This window comes from Neophocaena asiaeorientalis, unplaced genomic scaffold, assembly GCF_003031525.2.
Source record: "Neophocaena asiaeorientalis asiaeorientalis breed wild unplaced genomic scaffold, Neophocaena_asiaeorientalis_V1.1 scaffold548, whole genome shotgun sequence".
Taxonomy (NCBI): Eukaryota; Metazoa; Chordata; class Mammalia; order Artiodactyla; family Phocoenidae; genus Neophocaena; species Neophocaena asiaeorientalis.
In genome coordinates, this window is record NW_020172009.1 from 468,346 (window position 1) to 484,388 (window position 16,043).

A 16,043-nucleotide genomic window follows, 5' to 3' on the forward strand; every position below is an offset into this window, starting at 1 on the left:
CTGGTGGGCGGAGAGAGAGGGAGAGAGGGAGAGGGAGAGAGAGTATGAATGATAGCAGAAGTCGACAGAGAGGAAAGCAGCTTGAAACTGTTGAAGAAAGAACAGTCAGCCTGAGATAGAAAATTGTTGTGGGAATTGAGAAGCTCACGTTGGGGACTTCCCTGGTGGCCCAGCGGGTAAGACGCCACTCTCCCAACGCAGGGGGCACGGGTTTCATCCCTGGTCAGGGAACTAGATCCCGCATGCTGCAACTAAGAGTTTACATGCCACAACTAAGAAGTCCACATGCCACAACTAAGATCCCGGAGTGCCGCAACTAAGACCTGGCACAGGTTAAATAAATAAATTACTTAATTTTTTAAAAAAAAGAAGAAGTTCATGTTGGGGATGACTCTCCGCGATTTTGCAAAACCTGTGAAACAGGTGTAATACCCAGAGCCACATGGGTCAAACTTCTTAGATTCTGAAGGTTTCGTCTTTAATCCACGTGTCTCCTGTTCAATGGGAATAAACGTGTTAAGAAGAGAGAAGTAGGAAGTTGTGGCCCAGCTCTGTGAAGGCAGCAGTGCCTGACCTCAGATAGAGGAAGGCCGTGCAGCCACTTACGATAATCCATTGGCTTCCTCTTCAGGGCAGACACTCTCTGAAGTGATGCTACTTCTACTCTCCGAGAGTGACTTGGACCCATCATCCAAGGACTTGGGCTCGCTGTTGTTGTCCCTTGCAAGCAATGAGATCTTCAGCATGGTGGGTAGGTGGTGGTGGCTCAGGGTTAAGGACTGTAACAGCCTTGAACCAGCCTCCCATGGGTTTTTCTCCAGAGGAACCAAAGCTGCAGGACTGAGACGCTGGCTCCTAATTCCCAAGGGTGCCTGGCCCTGGCGCTGGTGAGAGGGGGATGCTGATGTCGATTATATGCCTCACTTGGCTTTGGGGACTTACGAGAGTCTCATCTCAGGATGATTCTCAGGGCTCCTTGTGATTGCCCCTGCCACACGCTGGGACTCGCCCGGGCTTTCAGCCCCTCCCAGTTTAGCCCTTAGTGCTTTAGGGCAAAGTGAACTGTGTGACTGGGAGGAAGAAGACAGCATTGGACTGGAGGTTCTGGTGCCTGGATGTAGGGCCAGGCTCAGGGCTTGTCTGTCTTTGGTAAGGAGGAAACCAGAACTACCTCACAATGGAGGCTGCCCGGCCAATAAGGTGCTGCTGACTCGCAGGATGCAGGTGTGGCTCAACAGAGGGTAATCTGGCTGCCGCCTTCGCTGCGTGGGGGTGGAGTGGCTTTGTTTTTAAATTGATGTGTAGTTGATTTACAATATTACATTAGTTCCAGGTGTACAACATAGTGATTCAAAATTTCTATAGATTAGCCTCTAAAGTTATAAAATAATGGCCATATTTCCCTGTGCTGTACAGTATATTTATTTTATACATAGTAGTTTGTACCTCTTAATCCGCTATCCCTGTCTCATCCCTCCCCCTTCCCCTCTCCCCATTGGTATCCACTAGTTTGTTCCCTGTATCTGTGGAGTCTCTTTCCTCACAGTTTGTTATAGTCATTCATTTGTCTTATTTTTAAGATTCCACATATAAGTGATAACATACAGAATTTGTCTTTCTCTGTCTGACTTATTGCACTAAGCATAATACCCTCCAGGTCGATCCATGCTGTTGCAAATTTTCATTCTCTTTTATGACTAATAGTCCATTGTATATACACCAAATCTTCTTTGTCCATTCATCTGCTGATGTGCACTTAGGTTGCTTCCATCTCTTGGTATTTGTAAATAGTGCTGCTATGAACATTGGGGTGTATGTATTTTTTCAAATTAGTGTTTTTGTTTTCTTCAGATATATACCCAGGAGTGGAATTGCTGGATCATATGGTAATTCTGCTTTTAGTTTTTTGAGGAAGCTCCGTACTGTCTTCTATAGTGGCTGCACCAATTTACATCCCCACCAACAGTGTACAAAGGTTCCCTTTTCTCCACACACCCTCAACACTTGTTATTTGTGGTCTTATTGATGATAGCCATTCTGACAGGTGTGACGTGATATCTCATTGTGGTTTTTTTAAAAAGTATTTATTTATTTGGTTGCACTGGGTCTTAGTTGCAGCAGGCGGGCTCCTTAATTGTGACTCGTGGGCTCCTTAGTTGTGGTGTGTGAGCTCCTTAGTTGTGGCATGCGAACTCTTAGTTGTGGCATGCATGTGGGATCTAGTTCCCTGACCAAGGATCGAATCTGGGCTCCCTGCATTGGGAGTGTTGAGTCTTATCCACTGTGCCCCCAGGGAAGTCCCTGATTGTGGTTTTGACTTGCATTTCTCTGATGATTAGCAATGTTGAACATCTTTTCATGTGCCTGCTGGCCATCTGTATGTCTTCTTTGGAAAAATAAAGATGTATATTTATAATGGCTATTAATTTTTGCCTTTAAATATCTAATTTTTAATTCTTAATAGAATTCTGGGTTTGCCACTTACTAGTTGTGTGGCATGGCCAAGTCACTTAACCTTTCTGTGCCTTACATTCCTCATCTGTAAAATGAGTATGATAGTAATACCAATGTCAGAGCATTGTTAGGAAGATTAAATGAATTAACATGTGTACAGCATTTAGAACAGTGCTCAGCATCTGGTAAGCACCAATAAGTTATTACTGTTGCTAATACATTTTCTAAATGGCTAGCTAGTTTTCCCAACACCATATATTGAATAATCTATCTTTTCCTTATTTTATTTGAAAGGTTTCCCTCATATTAATCAAATTTCTCTGTAGGCTTGGATCTGTTTTTTTGTATTCTCCTTTTCCATTGGTTAGTCTTTTCTAATGCTAGTACCAAATTGTTTTAATTATGTAGTATATTTAATATCTGATAAGAAAGGGCCACTTTACCTTTTTCATGATTTTATTTCCCCCCTCCATTAATCCTTCTAGATAACTTTAAGAATCTCCTAACCCCCTCAACCCCCCACTGAAATCTAGTTGGGCATTTTTATTGAGATTAAGTTAGATTGATAGATTATATTGGGCAAAATGGTCATATTTACAATCTGAGTTTTCCCATCTAAAGCATGCATTATGACTCTATTTATGGAAATCTTAATTTATGCCTCTTAGTAGACTTTTTCTTCACATAGATATAGCACATTTTAAAAGTTTGTTTCTAGGTGCTCTTGTTTCCTGTTATGTGTAGGATTTCTAATAACTCCCCTTTTATTTATTTTTATTATTATTTTTGAATTGAGGTAATTCTGATTTATAACGTTATATGTTTCATGTGTACAATATTATAACATTATATGTTTCATGTGTACAATGTTAAATTTCTACTTCTCTATACACTACAGTATGCTCACCACCATAAGTTTAGTTTCCATCCATCACCATTCAGTTGACGCCCTTTACCCATTTTGCCCTCCCCCATCCCTCCCCCTCTGGAAACTACTGTTCTGTTCTCTGTATCTATGTGTTTGTTTTTGTCCAGTTTGGTTTGTTCATTTATTTTGTTTTTGTTTATTAGTTTTTAATACATATAATCTCCACATATAAGTGAAATCATAGAGTATTTGTCTTTGACTTCTTTTTTAAAAAATTATTTAATTAATTAATTGTTGGCTGTGTTGGGTCTTCGTTGCTGTGTGCTGACTTTCTCTAGTTGCGGCGAGCGGGGCTACTCTTTGTTGCAGTGCATGAGCTTCTCATTGCGGTGGCTTCTCTTGTTGCGGAGCACAGGCTCTAGGCACGTGGGTTTCAGTAGTTGTGGCACGTGGGCTCTGTAGTTGTGGCTCACGGGCTCTGGACTGCAGTTGTGGCTCATAGCCTTAGCTGCTCCACGGCATGTGGGATCTTCCTGGACCAGGGCTTGAACCCTGTCCCCTGCATTGGCAAGCAGATTCTTACTGCCTCAGTAAGAGTCAGTAAGAGTCAGTTCTGCCTCCTTTATGTGGTTCAGTCTACCCACCTTTAGGTATACAGATGTTTAGAATTCTCTAGTGTCCTGGTGTGTTGGGCAGAGGAGCCTTTGTTGAGTTGTGGATGTTTGACGGATTGTAGATTTAAGGGGGGAGAGAGAGAGGTACCTCTTCACTCCATGTTGCTGATATCATTCCACTCATTTTGTTTTTTTGATGACAATTAGTATGTAGGATAGATAATGATTTTGCAGATTATATTTTAATTAATCAATTTTTGGCTGTGTTGGGTCTTCGTTGCTGCATGCGGGCTTTCTCTAGTTGCAGCGAGTGGGGGCTACTCTTCATTGTGGTGCACGGGCTTCTCATTGTGGTGGCTTCTCTTATTGCGGAGCACGGGCTCTAGGTGCATGGGCTTCAGTAGTTGTGGCATGTGGGCTCAGTAGTTGTGGCTCACGGGCTCTAGAGTGCAGGCTCAGTAGTTGTGGTTTGTGGGCTTAGTTGCTCCGCGGCATGTGGGATCTTCCCGGACCAGGGCTCGAACCAGTGTCCCCTGCATTGGCAGGCGGATTCTTAACCACTGCGCCACCAGGGAAGCCCCGAAGATGCTTGTATTTATGTTTATATTTGGTCATGGTTTTTCTGTGTGCTTTGTCAGATTTTGGTATCAGAATCAGGATATCTTTGTATAAAAAGTAGGGAAGACTTTCTTTTCTCTCTAGGCCTGAGAAGAGTTTAAATAGCATCAGGCAGACTTGAAGGGTGGCAAGGAAATCCTGCTTTGCTCCTGAATCACCATACAGTCTCCAGAAATCCCCTCTTCAGTTCATAGCTGATTTATTACTTATAAAGAGAGGCTGTGGGGTTTCTAATTTTTTAAAATGTGTAATCCACTGGACACATTTTTCCCATTTTTACTTTAACTACCATCATTCAAAGGTCTCTCCTGGGCTCTCTACAAAGCAGTGAGGAGTGTTGGTGTGGAAAGTCTTCAGTCCTGAACCCATTTGTCACTACATGTTTGATCGTCAGCAAGTTATTCAATATTTCTAAGCCTATTTCCTTATCTGAAAATGAGAACAATGACAATATATACCTCATGGTTTCATTGTAAGGATTAAATGAGATAAGCACATGCAAAACACTTAAAAAGTGCTCACTGAGGAATGGAATGACTTTCTCTGATCCTTGATTCAAAAGCAAGCTCCCAAAGTTAAAGAATCAGTAGGCGGGTAGGGAGGGGGAAGCCTCTGTGTGTGTGTGTGTGTGTGTGTGTGTGTGTGTACAAACGCAGTAGCGAACAATTAAAAAATTTTAATACCCCCAACACTCACACAATTCTAATAGTTGGTATCTTTAGTGTTGCTGACAATTACTAATAAGTCTCCCCAGATTGCTTTTATTGCTTATATCCATGTTGCTAAATTTATTTCTTTCTTTCCAAGATTTAACTTTAGCCAGACTGGTCTAAATGATAAGATTAACCTGATCATCTTACACAGTAGGGACTTGTCCTTGGAGAATGAGAGTGACCATTTTTTAATAACAGAGAAAACAATCTTAAACTTAGCAAGGTTGGGTGGGGTGACAGTTGAGCCAGGTGGAGGAGACAGGGTCAGAGAGAGGAAGACCACTTTGCCAAGCCTCTGAACCAATCAGTGGAAGTCCTTTGGGTCTTTTACATTTCTGATGTAGAAATGATGACCCAGCTCTCTGGCCAGATAGGCTGTGGACCACTGCAGAGGCTATGAGTGTCCCATCTCCCAGCAAGTACTCTGCAGACTATGGGATCTGGGTGTGGAGCTTGTGTTCATGAAGTACCTTCTGGAATCCAGCAGGTAGAAAGTAACACACAAAAACAGGAGACCAGGACTTGGGAATTGGGGCAGACACGCCCCTCACCCCTCCGTAACTTCCCTAGGCTGCAAAGGGAGGATGATGGATAAAAATAAGCAGGAAAGGGCTGTTTAAAATGGTGTCCTAAAACTGAGGCTGAAACAAGCATGGGTCACTTTCCAACACCATAGAGAGTGTAATAAGAAACATCCTTACCCCCCACTAAACTACAGATCTGCCTACAACATCTCATTTATCTATATGCCTTCCCCAATTTTAGTTATTTTAGGGAGGAGGGAGGGAGCCGTCACCACCAAGAAGGGTGAAGTGCTGTGTTGGGTTGAGGGGTTCCTGGCTCTCAGCCAAGCTCAGACATGACAAAAGGCACGGGAATGTCAAGGCAGCAGGATTGAGTGGAAGGAGGGTCAGATTCAGTGTTGGGAGACCCAAGTTCTACTCAAAATCCAGCTCTAATGGTGCCACCGGTGGAAAGACATGCTCAGTACTCCAGAGCAGTTAGTGTCCCCCTGCCCTCAAAAGGACCTATGATGGTATTAACTTAGTTGATGACCTGTCATTATTCCCCAGTGGAGAGCAGACTAGCTGGAGGACGGAGATTCTTTTCTCACTCATTAGTGTATCCTCTTTAGAGAAATGTATCAGTTAGCTTTTGCTGCATAAAAGCTTCCACATCTTATGGCTTAAAACTAAAAACATTTATTATTTCTCGTAATTCTGTGGATCATCTGAGCAATATTTATGGTCCAGGCCAGGTTGACTGGGGCTGTGTATAGTCTAGGATACTTCACTCACGTGTCTGGAAGTCGGCAGGCTGGCTGTTCTGGGAGATGGGGCTCAACTGGGATGATTCATTTCTGCTCCACATGGTCTCTCTTCCTCCAGCAGGCTAGCCCCGGCTTCTTCACTTGGTGCTCTTATCTACACAGAGCATCACGATGAAAGTTCCAATGCATTAGCCATCATGAAACCTCTGCTTGCGTCACATTTACTAATGTCCCATTGGCCAAAGCAAGTTACAAGGCCAAGACAAGATTCTAGGGGTAGAGATATAGATTTCACTTCTTGATGGGAGCTGCAATGTCACATTGTCAAGAGGAATTTGTCGTCATTTTTTCAAACTATTACAAGAACTTTGAACTATGCTTGGTGTGTGGTAGGTAAGAAAGAACGCTTGTTGCAAGAATCAAGAGGTTAAAGAAAAAAAAAGAATCAAGAGATAAATAATGAAATAATCATTGTCCATCCCCACCCTACCCCCCACCCCCCGCCATTGGCACATCCATTTCTGTGACGACTGTCCCTTGTTGAGATCTTTGAATTGGGCCAAAACTTTATCCAGTTGTTTAGAAAGTTTATTGCCCTTGACTTAAATATGGTGGTTCCTTTCTGTCTGAGAGTTGCAGCTCACCATGGACCTGTGGATCCTGTCCATCTTGACGCTGGAGCTGTGCACACCTTGCTGGATTATGGATTATGTCCCCACTCTTAATCTTTGCTCTTTAAACAGATCTGGAAAAGAGGACACCCTTTTGTCTACCAAATCACCATCAGCCTTAGCTGGCTGCACCTCCTTCTGTCAGGTGCTGCCTCTTGGATGCCCCCTGGTGGCTTCCTCTTGCATAGCCCCACTCAAGGTGTGAAATTCATCGTGTGAATTGCCAAAAACCCGAATGGAATCAAGAGCCTTCAGTGAGAGAGCTCTCAGTGTAGTGGAAAGCTAGAGATGGAAAGAAAATAAATTAAAAAAAAATTTTTTTTTAATTACCATCTAGACCTTGTAGCTGGTGAGTCCGTGCTTGTTTCACTGTGACTTGACTCAGAGAAAGGTAAAGCAGCAAAATATAGATAATGCATATAGAAGAGATTTATATCATTAAATGTCAGGTGCTGGTGGGTAAGAAGCAGTGCCATTTTCACTGAATAAAAATGGTGGAGTTGGAAAACGTGAGAGGGTCTTCTGACTGGATCAGCTCGTCCAGGGCCTGGTAGGTCCCCATCACAAAGCCCACGAAGCCCAGAATGCTGATCAGGGCGTCCTTGATGATGGTGATGGGACTCATGCCCTCTGAGTAGTAGGTGGTGATCTCCAGGAGGGGCGGGATGATGAGCGCCAGCGCACTGCTGCTCAGGGAGCCCACCAGAGAGAGGACCAGGTCCAGGCGGGGGATGAGGATGGCCAAGATGCCTGTGGGAGACGATACGGGATAGAAGGCTCTTCCCAGGCTTAGCCAAAATTTTAAAGTTTGTTTTAAAAATCTTTTTCTTAAAACATATACCAGTTGTTTCTCATACATTCAGTTACTTAAAGAAAAAGTTGAAACTCCTGTAATACCTCCCAATCACATTCACTAGAGGTTTATACATTAAAATTTTGGTGTGTCTCTTTTCAATCATTTTCGACCAATTATTGTTCAAATATATACATTCATATTGTTGGGGAGAAAAACCTTCCCGCTTCCCATTCAGGTTCAAGTGTTTGGGGGCCTGAGAATTTAACTGACAATTAGGCAATTAACAGGAGGAAAGACAAAGTTTATTTCGGGCTAGGGAGCCTTCAGATGAATTGGCTCTCCAAGCAAAGAAGGGGAACTGGATTGGGGAGAAATAGCTTCCATGCAAGAACAAGTGGAAGGTATGACATTCTCTGATAATTTAAGTAATTACTCAGTCTGTGATGATGGTTAGTCTTCTTTCTGATTGAAAATCTCCCAAAAAGGGGATTTATGGTGCCTGTATTTTTCAGAAGTTCCTGCTTAATTCAGCAAAGGAAGTTTAGATAAGGCTTTGCGCCCCCTGTGGCTGCTTGTTCTAATGCTTTTAGCCTAAGATAATTTTTATGCCATGGAAGTACATTTCGAATCTCTACGTGTTCAATGATTAAGCTCTTACTTAATAAATAACACTAAATAACAGTGCTGGGAACTGTCCAGCTGTTTGGAATGTGTCAATGTACAAAATAGACAAAAAAAAAACCCTACCTTCGTGGAACTAACATTAATAAGTAACATGACTGCAAGAACCTCTTACTTGCAAACAATTAGAATGTGAAATTATTTATAGAAAGGGGTCTTCGGTGGGAACAAGATCACAGGGTCCCTCTAAAGCAGTATCTTCTCCAGGTTTTATATACATGTCAGAAAACATCTAACAAAGAAATACTAAAAGCTAAAATAAAGATTTTGAAATTATATATAATATATACATATATGTGATATAATTATAATTATATAATTATATTTTATAATTATATATTATATGTAATATATAATTATATGTTTAAATTTTTATATATAATTATATATTATGTATATAGTTTTTTTTGTAGGCTGTTTTATAGGCCTGGGCTTTTACATTTTTTATTTTACCTGATGGACAATTTTCCTAGTTACAAAGAAAGCCCAGGAGGCTCCCCCAGGTTTCCTGAGATGGAATGTGGTATAACAGAACAAAACAGGACTGGAAGGCAGGATTCTGGTTTCTCCCTGTGTGGCCTTGGGTAAGTCTCCACCCGTTTCTCAGCTTTTTTCCTTATCTGCCAAATGGGGATGGTAGCTATCCTTTTAGGTATTACGGGTCATACTGCAAACGGTGTTAAAGTTGTTTTCTGTTTGTTTGTTTGTTTTGCGGTACGCGGTCCTCTCACTGTTGTGGCCTCTCCCGTTGCGGAGCACAGGCTCCGGACACGCAGGCTCGGCGGCCATGGCTCACGGGCCCAGCTGCTCCGCGGCACGTGGGATCTTCCCGGACCGGGGCACGAACCCGTGTCCCCTGCATCGGCAGGCGGACTCTCAACCACTGTGCCACCAGGGAAGCCCAGGTGTTAAAGTTTTAAATGAGTTAATTCGTGTAAAACACTCAGAAAAGTTATTTTTGTTATTATTTCGTTATTACTTTATTATTATTACTTGTTTGCCAGTAACTGTTTGCATATGTACTGACTGGGGCAATGCATACAGAAGCTTAAGGAATTGTTATCTTCATATCTGGGGCAAATTCATTGATCTTTCTGGAGTCTCTAATATTCTGAAGGGTAGTGTCCCTGCCTCCTAGGACAAATTGGGAACAAATAACTTCAAAGGAAGAAAATCAGTGTCCCATGATTTATATGGGCTGGTCTAGCACAGCAAGAATCACAATTAAAAGGAGGCTTAGGGACAGCTGGGCCATGGCAAACACAACACAGGAATCTCTATCATCTTTGCCTCCACTAAAATACTTACAGAAAGGGGCACCCTGGATCATAGGGCCTGGAGCACAAGGAGGGCTGCCGAGGGGGTGAGTGGGGACAGTTGAAGCCAACAGGTGAATACCAGCTCATCGGAGGCCAAGGAACTGCTGCCAACGGGGATGTGACCCTAGGTTTGCCAAATCATTTTATTATTCCCCCAAACATTAGAAATCTGCATTTGTATGTGAGACCTCTCCCACATTTTTAATGTTGGCCCAAATTTATACAACATTATGATGTTGTATAATCTGATGCCAGATTAGACTCACTGGCCACCATTTTCAACCTCTGTCCTGGAGGTGAAGGGTGATGGGCCTGGAGTTAGGTTCAAATCCCACCTCTGGCACTTCCTGCCCAATTACTTATCACTCTCTGCTTCAGCTTTCTCATTTACAAAGTAGGGTTTATCACAGTCCTGCCTCATAAGAGTTCCTGCAAGGACTGAATAAAATACTATGAAATATGGAACAGAAACAGCTTAGCACAGTGGCTGGCACATAGTAGGTGTTTAATAAAAGTCAGTTCTTATTGTGATTATTATTTGATAAGTTGTCACTCCCTCAAGCTGGACACCGGTAAATCTGTCTAATTAGGTACATGTAAGAATTAAGTTGCCCCTAAAGCATAAATGAAATGAATTACTACTTGGAAAGCCTTAGAATGGTCCCTGAAACACAGTTAGTATGCAATCAATGCTGGTTATCATGACTATTGTCTACCATCTGGCTGATTCCTGATAACCCTCAGGAAAACAGCAACGAGGTGCTCTGCCTCTTTACTCACATGTCAGGCTGACCATGGCGAGGCGGATGAACAAGTCCAGAGGCAGTGCCCAGCGCTTTAACACCTGGGAGGTGGCGAAGGGAATGATGATTTCTGCAGGGACGTAGAACTGCAGGGCGTAGGTGCACAGGATGCCAATTATGTAGAGGATCTTGACCGACTGGTACAGCCTACAGGACAAACCAGAGCAGTGCTCTCAAGGCCAATGTGCTCTGACACCTGACCTCCTTGTTATTTTGTTTTTGCTTTTTTTTTGGCCTCTCTGCAAGGTATGTGGGATCTTAGTTCCCCGACCAGGGATTGAAAGCCCCCTACACTGGAAGTGTGGAGTCTTAACCACTGGACTGTCAGGGAAGTCCCTGGCCTCCTTGAACATTAACCTCTGACCTTGGAACAGTCCCATAGGCAAATGTTTCCTTGTCTGAAAATGATGGGGAGGGACCTTCTATGAGAGGAAGTCACAGCAGAGCATGCAGTGGAAATAGAGTGAAGCATCACAGATTCAAATGGAAACCGTTGAGAGGGTCATCTCTACATAAAAAGAATCTCAGGTATGGGTATATATAACACCTTCATAAACCATCATCACTTGATGCTGAATTTTAGATTTTAGGAAACAGAGGCTCAGGCCTGGTACCTTGCTCAGGGAGATACAAGTGATAAGTGGTGAAGACCAAAAAACCTGGATCTAAAAGATCTGGTCTTCTGTAATCTCTTTCCTTAGGAATTCTCTGGATCCCCCAAAGTACCTGGCATATAACAGGCTCTCAACAAATGCTTCCAGGTGATTGAATGAACTGCAGAATCCCAAATCCCTGAGGGAAGAGGTAGTCTACACAGAGGATTGTGTGAGGGTTGGGGGATAAAAGGAGAGGCAGGGTTACTTGCAGGCCTCAGACTGGGGGCAGGAGAGCATGTGATGGGGGATGCTGAGTTTTATCGATGCCTTTTTTGACCAATGGAGATAAGGCTTTTTTCATTTAGCCCACTAATGTGGTAGATGCATCTGGCATGTTAAATAAACCTGTATGACTGTGTCTGTGTATATTTAGTCCATTCCTTAAAAAGGCAAACTTCCACATCTCTGTTTCTTGCTCACACTATTTCTGCTGCCTGGAACACCCTCTCTACTCCCCTTCCATCTGTGCAAACCCCACCTATTTTTAAAAATTCCCATCTTTAGAGGAGGTACTACTACACTGCAGATGCTTTTAGGCATGCCCAACTTAATCCCATGATAACTCTGCTTTTTAGAAGAGGAAACTGAACATCAGAGAAGTTAAATAAACCATCCATGACCATGATGAGCTAGGAGTTGGTGTAACTGGGTCTTGGATTCAGAGGTGCTGTCGTTGTCCTTGTTTGGACGGAGTTCTCACTGGACAGGGAGATTCCCTGTTCTCCCATTCCAATGTACTTTCTTTCCTTGGGAGTCCCCAAGTCCTCTCCACTATTCTGGAGGGCTTCTTTATCTGTTCTATGTTGTGTTTGTGTACGTACACTATCCATTCCCCATTCCCATGGGACCATGAGCTGAGGAAGACAGTGAAGCTCAAAATCATAGTCTACTCACATCAGCACCCTCCACACCACGTGCCTAGACTGGCATCTGCGTGTAATTGGGATGCAGTAAATGCTTGATGAATGATATTGATCAACTTGGGAAAGGAGCCCCATTTAGACAAATTAAGTCTCCAAGTGACCCTTAAAAAGACAGGCACCTGGTAATTAATGACATGCCTCAGTGTGGGAGAAAGTGCACAATGTGATAGGGGTTCATCTGTCTATTTAAATATTCAGTGTTGAAGTCTGGGTCAGCTAACTGTTATATGAATTGGGTCACTTGATATAAACATTTTCCAGATTCTAATGGTCTTCCCCAATTGGTTCTTGTTTTACTACTTTGTCATCCTAGCTACTCTGCAGGACTTGGTAGTGCAGCCTTAGTAAATGTAATTGGAGTCACCCACCGGCTCCACTCTCTGCCTCTTGCCCTTCTCTGTGCCCCTCCTTTCTCTCTTTAGGTGACCAAGGACTCTGACTTCTCCCCTCTCTTCCTAAATCATGTCCTTCCTCATACTAAGCTAGCTATCAAGGCCTCACTCAACATGGGAGGCTGTTGCTGAAGAAGAGCTCCCTGGACAGAGAATCCAGAGCCCAGGGTTCCAGTGTCAGCTCTGCTTCTCCCTGTGGAGACCCTCCAGACCTCAGTTTACCTTCTGCGGAAAGGAGGAGAAAGTGACCTATATGTTCCTGTTCCCACTGGCCCCGAGTCCCTACCGCCTGAGAGCCCATAGAGTTACCAGCAGTTGGGCAGGTTAAGGGTTATGCTGGCCTTGATGTCATTTCCGAACCGCAGGTAGCCCAGAGTCCCGATGCTGATGTAGAGGGCAGTAACGATGGACATTCCCAAAGACAGGATGACTGGGAAGCGGCGGGCATCCTTCATCTTGTTTTCCAGGGGCAGAACCTACAGAGACGCCCAATGTAAGAAGAGAGGAGGAGAAAGAGGAACACAAGCATAAAGAAGAAAGGCATGCCCCTTCCCGGCGTATGTACACAAAAGAATCGGAAGCAGGAACATGCACAGACATTTGTATACCTACGTTCATAGCACCATTATTCACAGTAGCCGCAAGTTGGAGGCAAGCTGAGTGTCCACCAATGAAGGAATGGATAAACAAAATGTGGTCCATACATACAATGGAATATTATTCAGCCTTTCAAAGAAGGAAATCCTGACATATGCCCCAACATGGATGACTCTTGAAGACATTAAGCTAAGTGAAGTAAGCTAGTCACAAAATGACAGATACTATGTGATTCCACTTATATGAGGTAACTGGAGTAGTCAGATTCAGAGTCAGAAATTAGACTGGTGAGTCCCATGGGCTGGGGGGAGGAATAAATGGGGAATTACTGTTTAATGGGTAGACGGTTTTGGTTTTGCAAGATGAAAAGTGATGGATGATCTTTGTACAACAATATGAATGTACTTTACGTCACTGAACTGTACACTTAAAACTGGTTAAGATGGTAAATTTTATGTGAGGTATATTTCACCACAATTAAAAAAAAAAAAAAAAAAGAAAGAGGGACTTCCTCGTGGTCCAGTGGGTAAGACTCAGCGCTCCTCATGCAGCGGGCCCGGGGTTCGATCCCTGGTCGGGGAACTAGATCCCACGTGCATGCTGGAACTAAGAGTCCGCATGCGGCAACTAAGAAGTCCACATGCCGCAATGAAGATCCTGCGTGCTGCAACTAAGACCCAGCGCAGCCAAAATAAGTGAATAAATAATTTAAAAAGAAAAAGAAGGAAAGGAAGGCCTGCAGTCACAAGATGATCCCTGGACCGTTCAGAGCTGGAAGCACCCTGCAGGTTGACCAGACCAAGGAGCTCAACTCCCTGGGGCGGCCCGATCTGGCCCAGCCGGTGCATTTTGTTTGGCCAGTCTTTCAGACAACTGAATATGAATGCCTTTAAGCACAACATTCTTTCTCCACCTACCAGGCCCACCTCTCCCTCTCACACTGACATATACCTGGCTTCTCCACCCACGTTGTCTTCCAAAAGCACTTGAGTTTGAGGCTCCCAATTCTAGTGCACTTGCCCCTCTCTGTACGGATGGGAAGGCCAAGACTCAGGTTATGCAGTGGGCTGGCAGCAGCACTGGGACTAGAGCACCCTGGCTCCCCAGAGGCACATTTCCCCACATACCATGTTCTCAGGATCCTTCTTCCCCAGATGCATATCTGGCTCTAAGAGAATCCAAACTGCGGCCAGCCTGCCTCTTGGGCCTGTTGGGCATTCCAAGGTCTCTTCTATCTTTGGTACCAACTCTTTGGCCTCATCTCATAATTTCCTCCTCAGACTTCTACTGACCAAGGGCCCACCCTCACCTTCCCCTTCTCCTTGATCCAGCCATGTGCTAAGCACACTTTATGCACCATTAGGGTGATCTGTGCCTCAGTTTCCTGATCTGAAAACTTAGCTGTTAGAATCTTTTGGAGAATTACATGAGCATTGAAATGGCGCACAGTAAGGGCTTAGTAAATGTTAACTACAATTATTTGGTAATACTGCAAAGACCACAACTCTACGAAGCTGGTACTTGGTGTAATTCTTATTTTATAACAAGGCTCTGAAGATGATGTAACTTACACCAAGCTATACAGCTTGGAAGTGGCAGAGGAAGGCTGCAAACCAGGGCTGTCCTCCAAAGTCCAAGTACTTCTACCCCATCTTGCCTAAACTCCCACAGCCCTGGGCTTGTTTATTACTCAGTGAGAACTTAGCACCTATTCCTTTGTATTGTTAAATCCTTCTTTGTCCTGTATGCACCTCCCCTTCCTCCCCATGTGAATGGCAGACGCTTGAGGGGAGTGCGTGTCTGGGACTTTCCACTTTCTTCTGGGTGAGGTGCACGTTCCTAGATGCAGCAGGTGCTTGGGAAAATGTCCAGGGGATTAGGTGAAGAGCAATCCAACGTGAGCTTTCCTACCCTGCAATACATTTTTGTTGCATAAATTCCCTAGGCTAAAGATGATCTTTTTACAAGGCCAGCTCATACTAAGTACAGTAAGTTCCCTACATAAGAGCGAGTTTCATTCTGAGAGCGCGTTCATAAGTCCAATTTGTTCATAGATCCAACAAAGTTAGCCTAGGTACCCAACTAACACAATCGGCTATATAGTGCTGTACTATAATAAGTTTATAATACTTTTCACACAAAGAATACATAAAAAACACAAAAAATAAACATTTTTAATCTTACAGCACAGTACCTTGAAAAGTACAGTAGTACAGCACAGTACAACAGATGGCATACAGGGGCTGGTATGGAGTGAACAGGCAAGAAGAGTTACTTACTGGAGGAGGGAGAGGAGGTGGGAGATGTAGAGCTGAAGTATCGTCAGCAATAGGAGACAGAAGGCAAGCTGCACAGTTTCACTCCTTGCGTTCGCATCTTTGAAAGTTCCCAACTTGAAGGTTTGTATGTAGGAGATTTACTGTAACTGGCTTTCTCCCTCCGCCCCCCGCGCCTCCCCACAATCAAAGAGATTAAATGGCCATTCACATAAAGTGGGAAGGTCTCTGGCTTGGGAGTGAATAGTACCAGCTGTAGCAGTTCCCAGCTGGTGACGCATCTCAAGACCCTATCCCTCTTTGGAGTGAGGCTCCTCTTCTGTAAAATTAGAGACTGGAATAGAAGGTTTCTAAAGGTAATTTGAACTCTGATACTAATAATCATTAGCACA

The 16,043-nt window shown here is 43.7% G+C and overlaps 1 protein-coding gene across 9 annotated transcripts in view; it reads right to left on the minus strand.

The window, feature by feature from the left end:
- The window catches only part of SLC36A2 (solute carrier family 36 member 2), an 84,540-nt gene that overhangs the window by 28,689 nt on the left and 39,808 nt on the right, over positions 1-16,043 (minus strand). For 2 of the 9 annotated variants that reach the window (XM_024750003.1, XM_024749997.1), the window contains 3 exons: positions 13,088-13,254; positions 10,785-10,954; positions 7,553-7,958 (listed from right to left, as the gene is read on the minus strand). In XM_024750003.1, the coding sequence (XP_024605771.1) occupies positions 7,687-7,958; positions 10,785-10,954; positions 13,088-13,254 (609 nt within the window). In that variant the 3' untranslated portion in view covers positions 7,553-7,686. Of the gene's footprint in view, positions 1-5,362; positions 7,518-7,552; positions 7,959-9,648; positions 10,129-10,784; positions 10,955-13,087; positions 13,255-16,043 lie in introns of those variants that run through there. The other 7 variants (XR_003003779.1, XR_003003769.1, XM_024750026.1 and 4 more) reach the window with 7 other exon arrangements.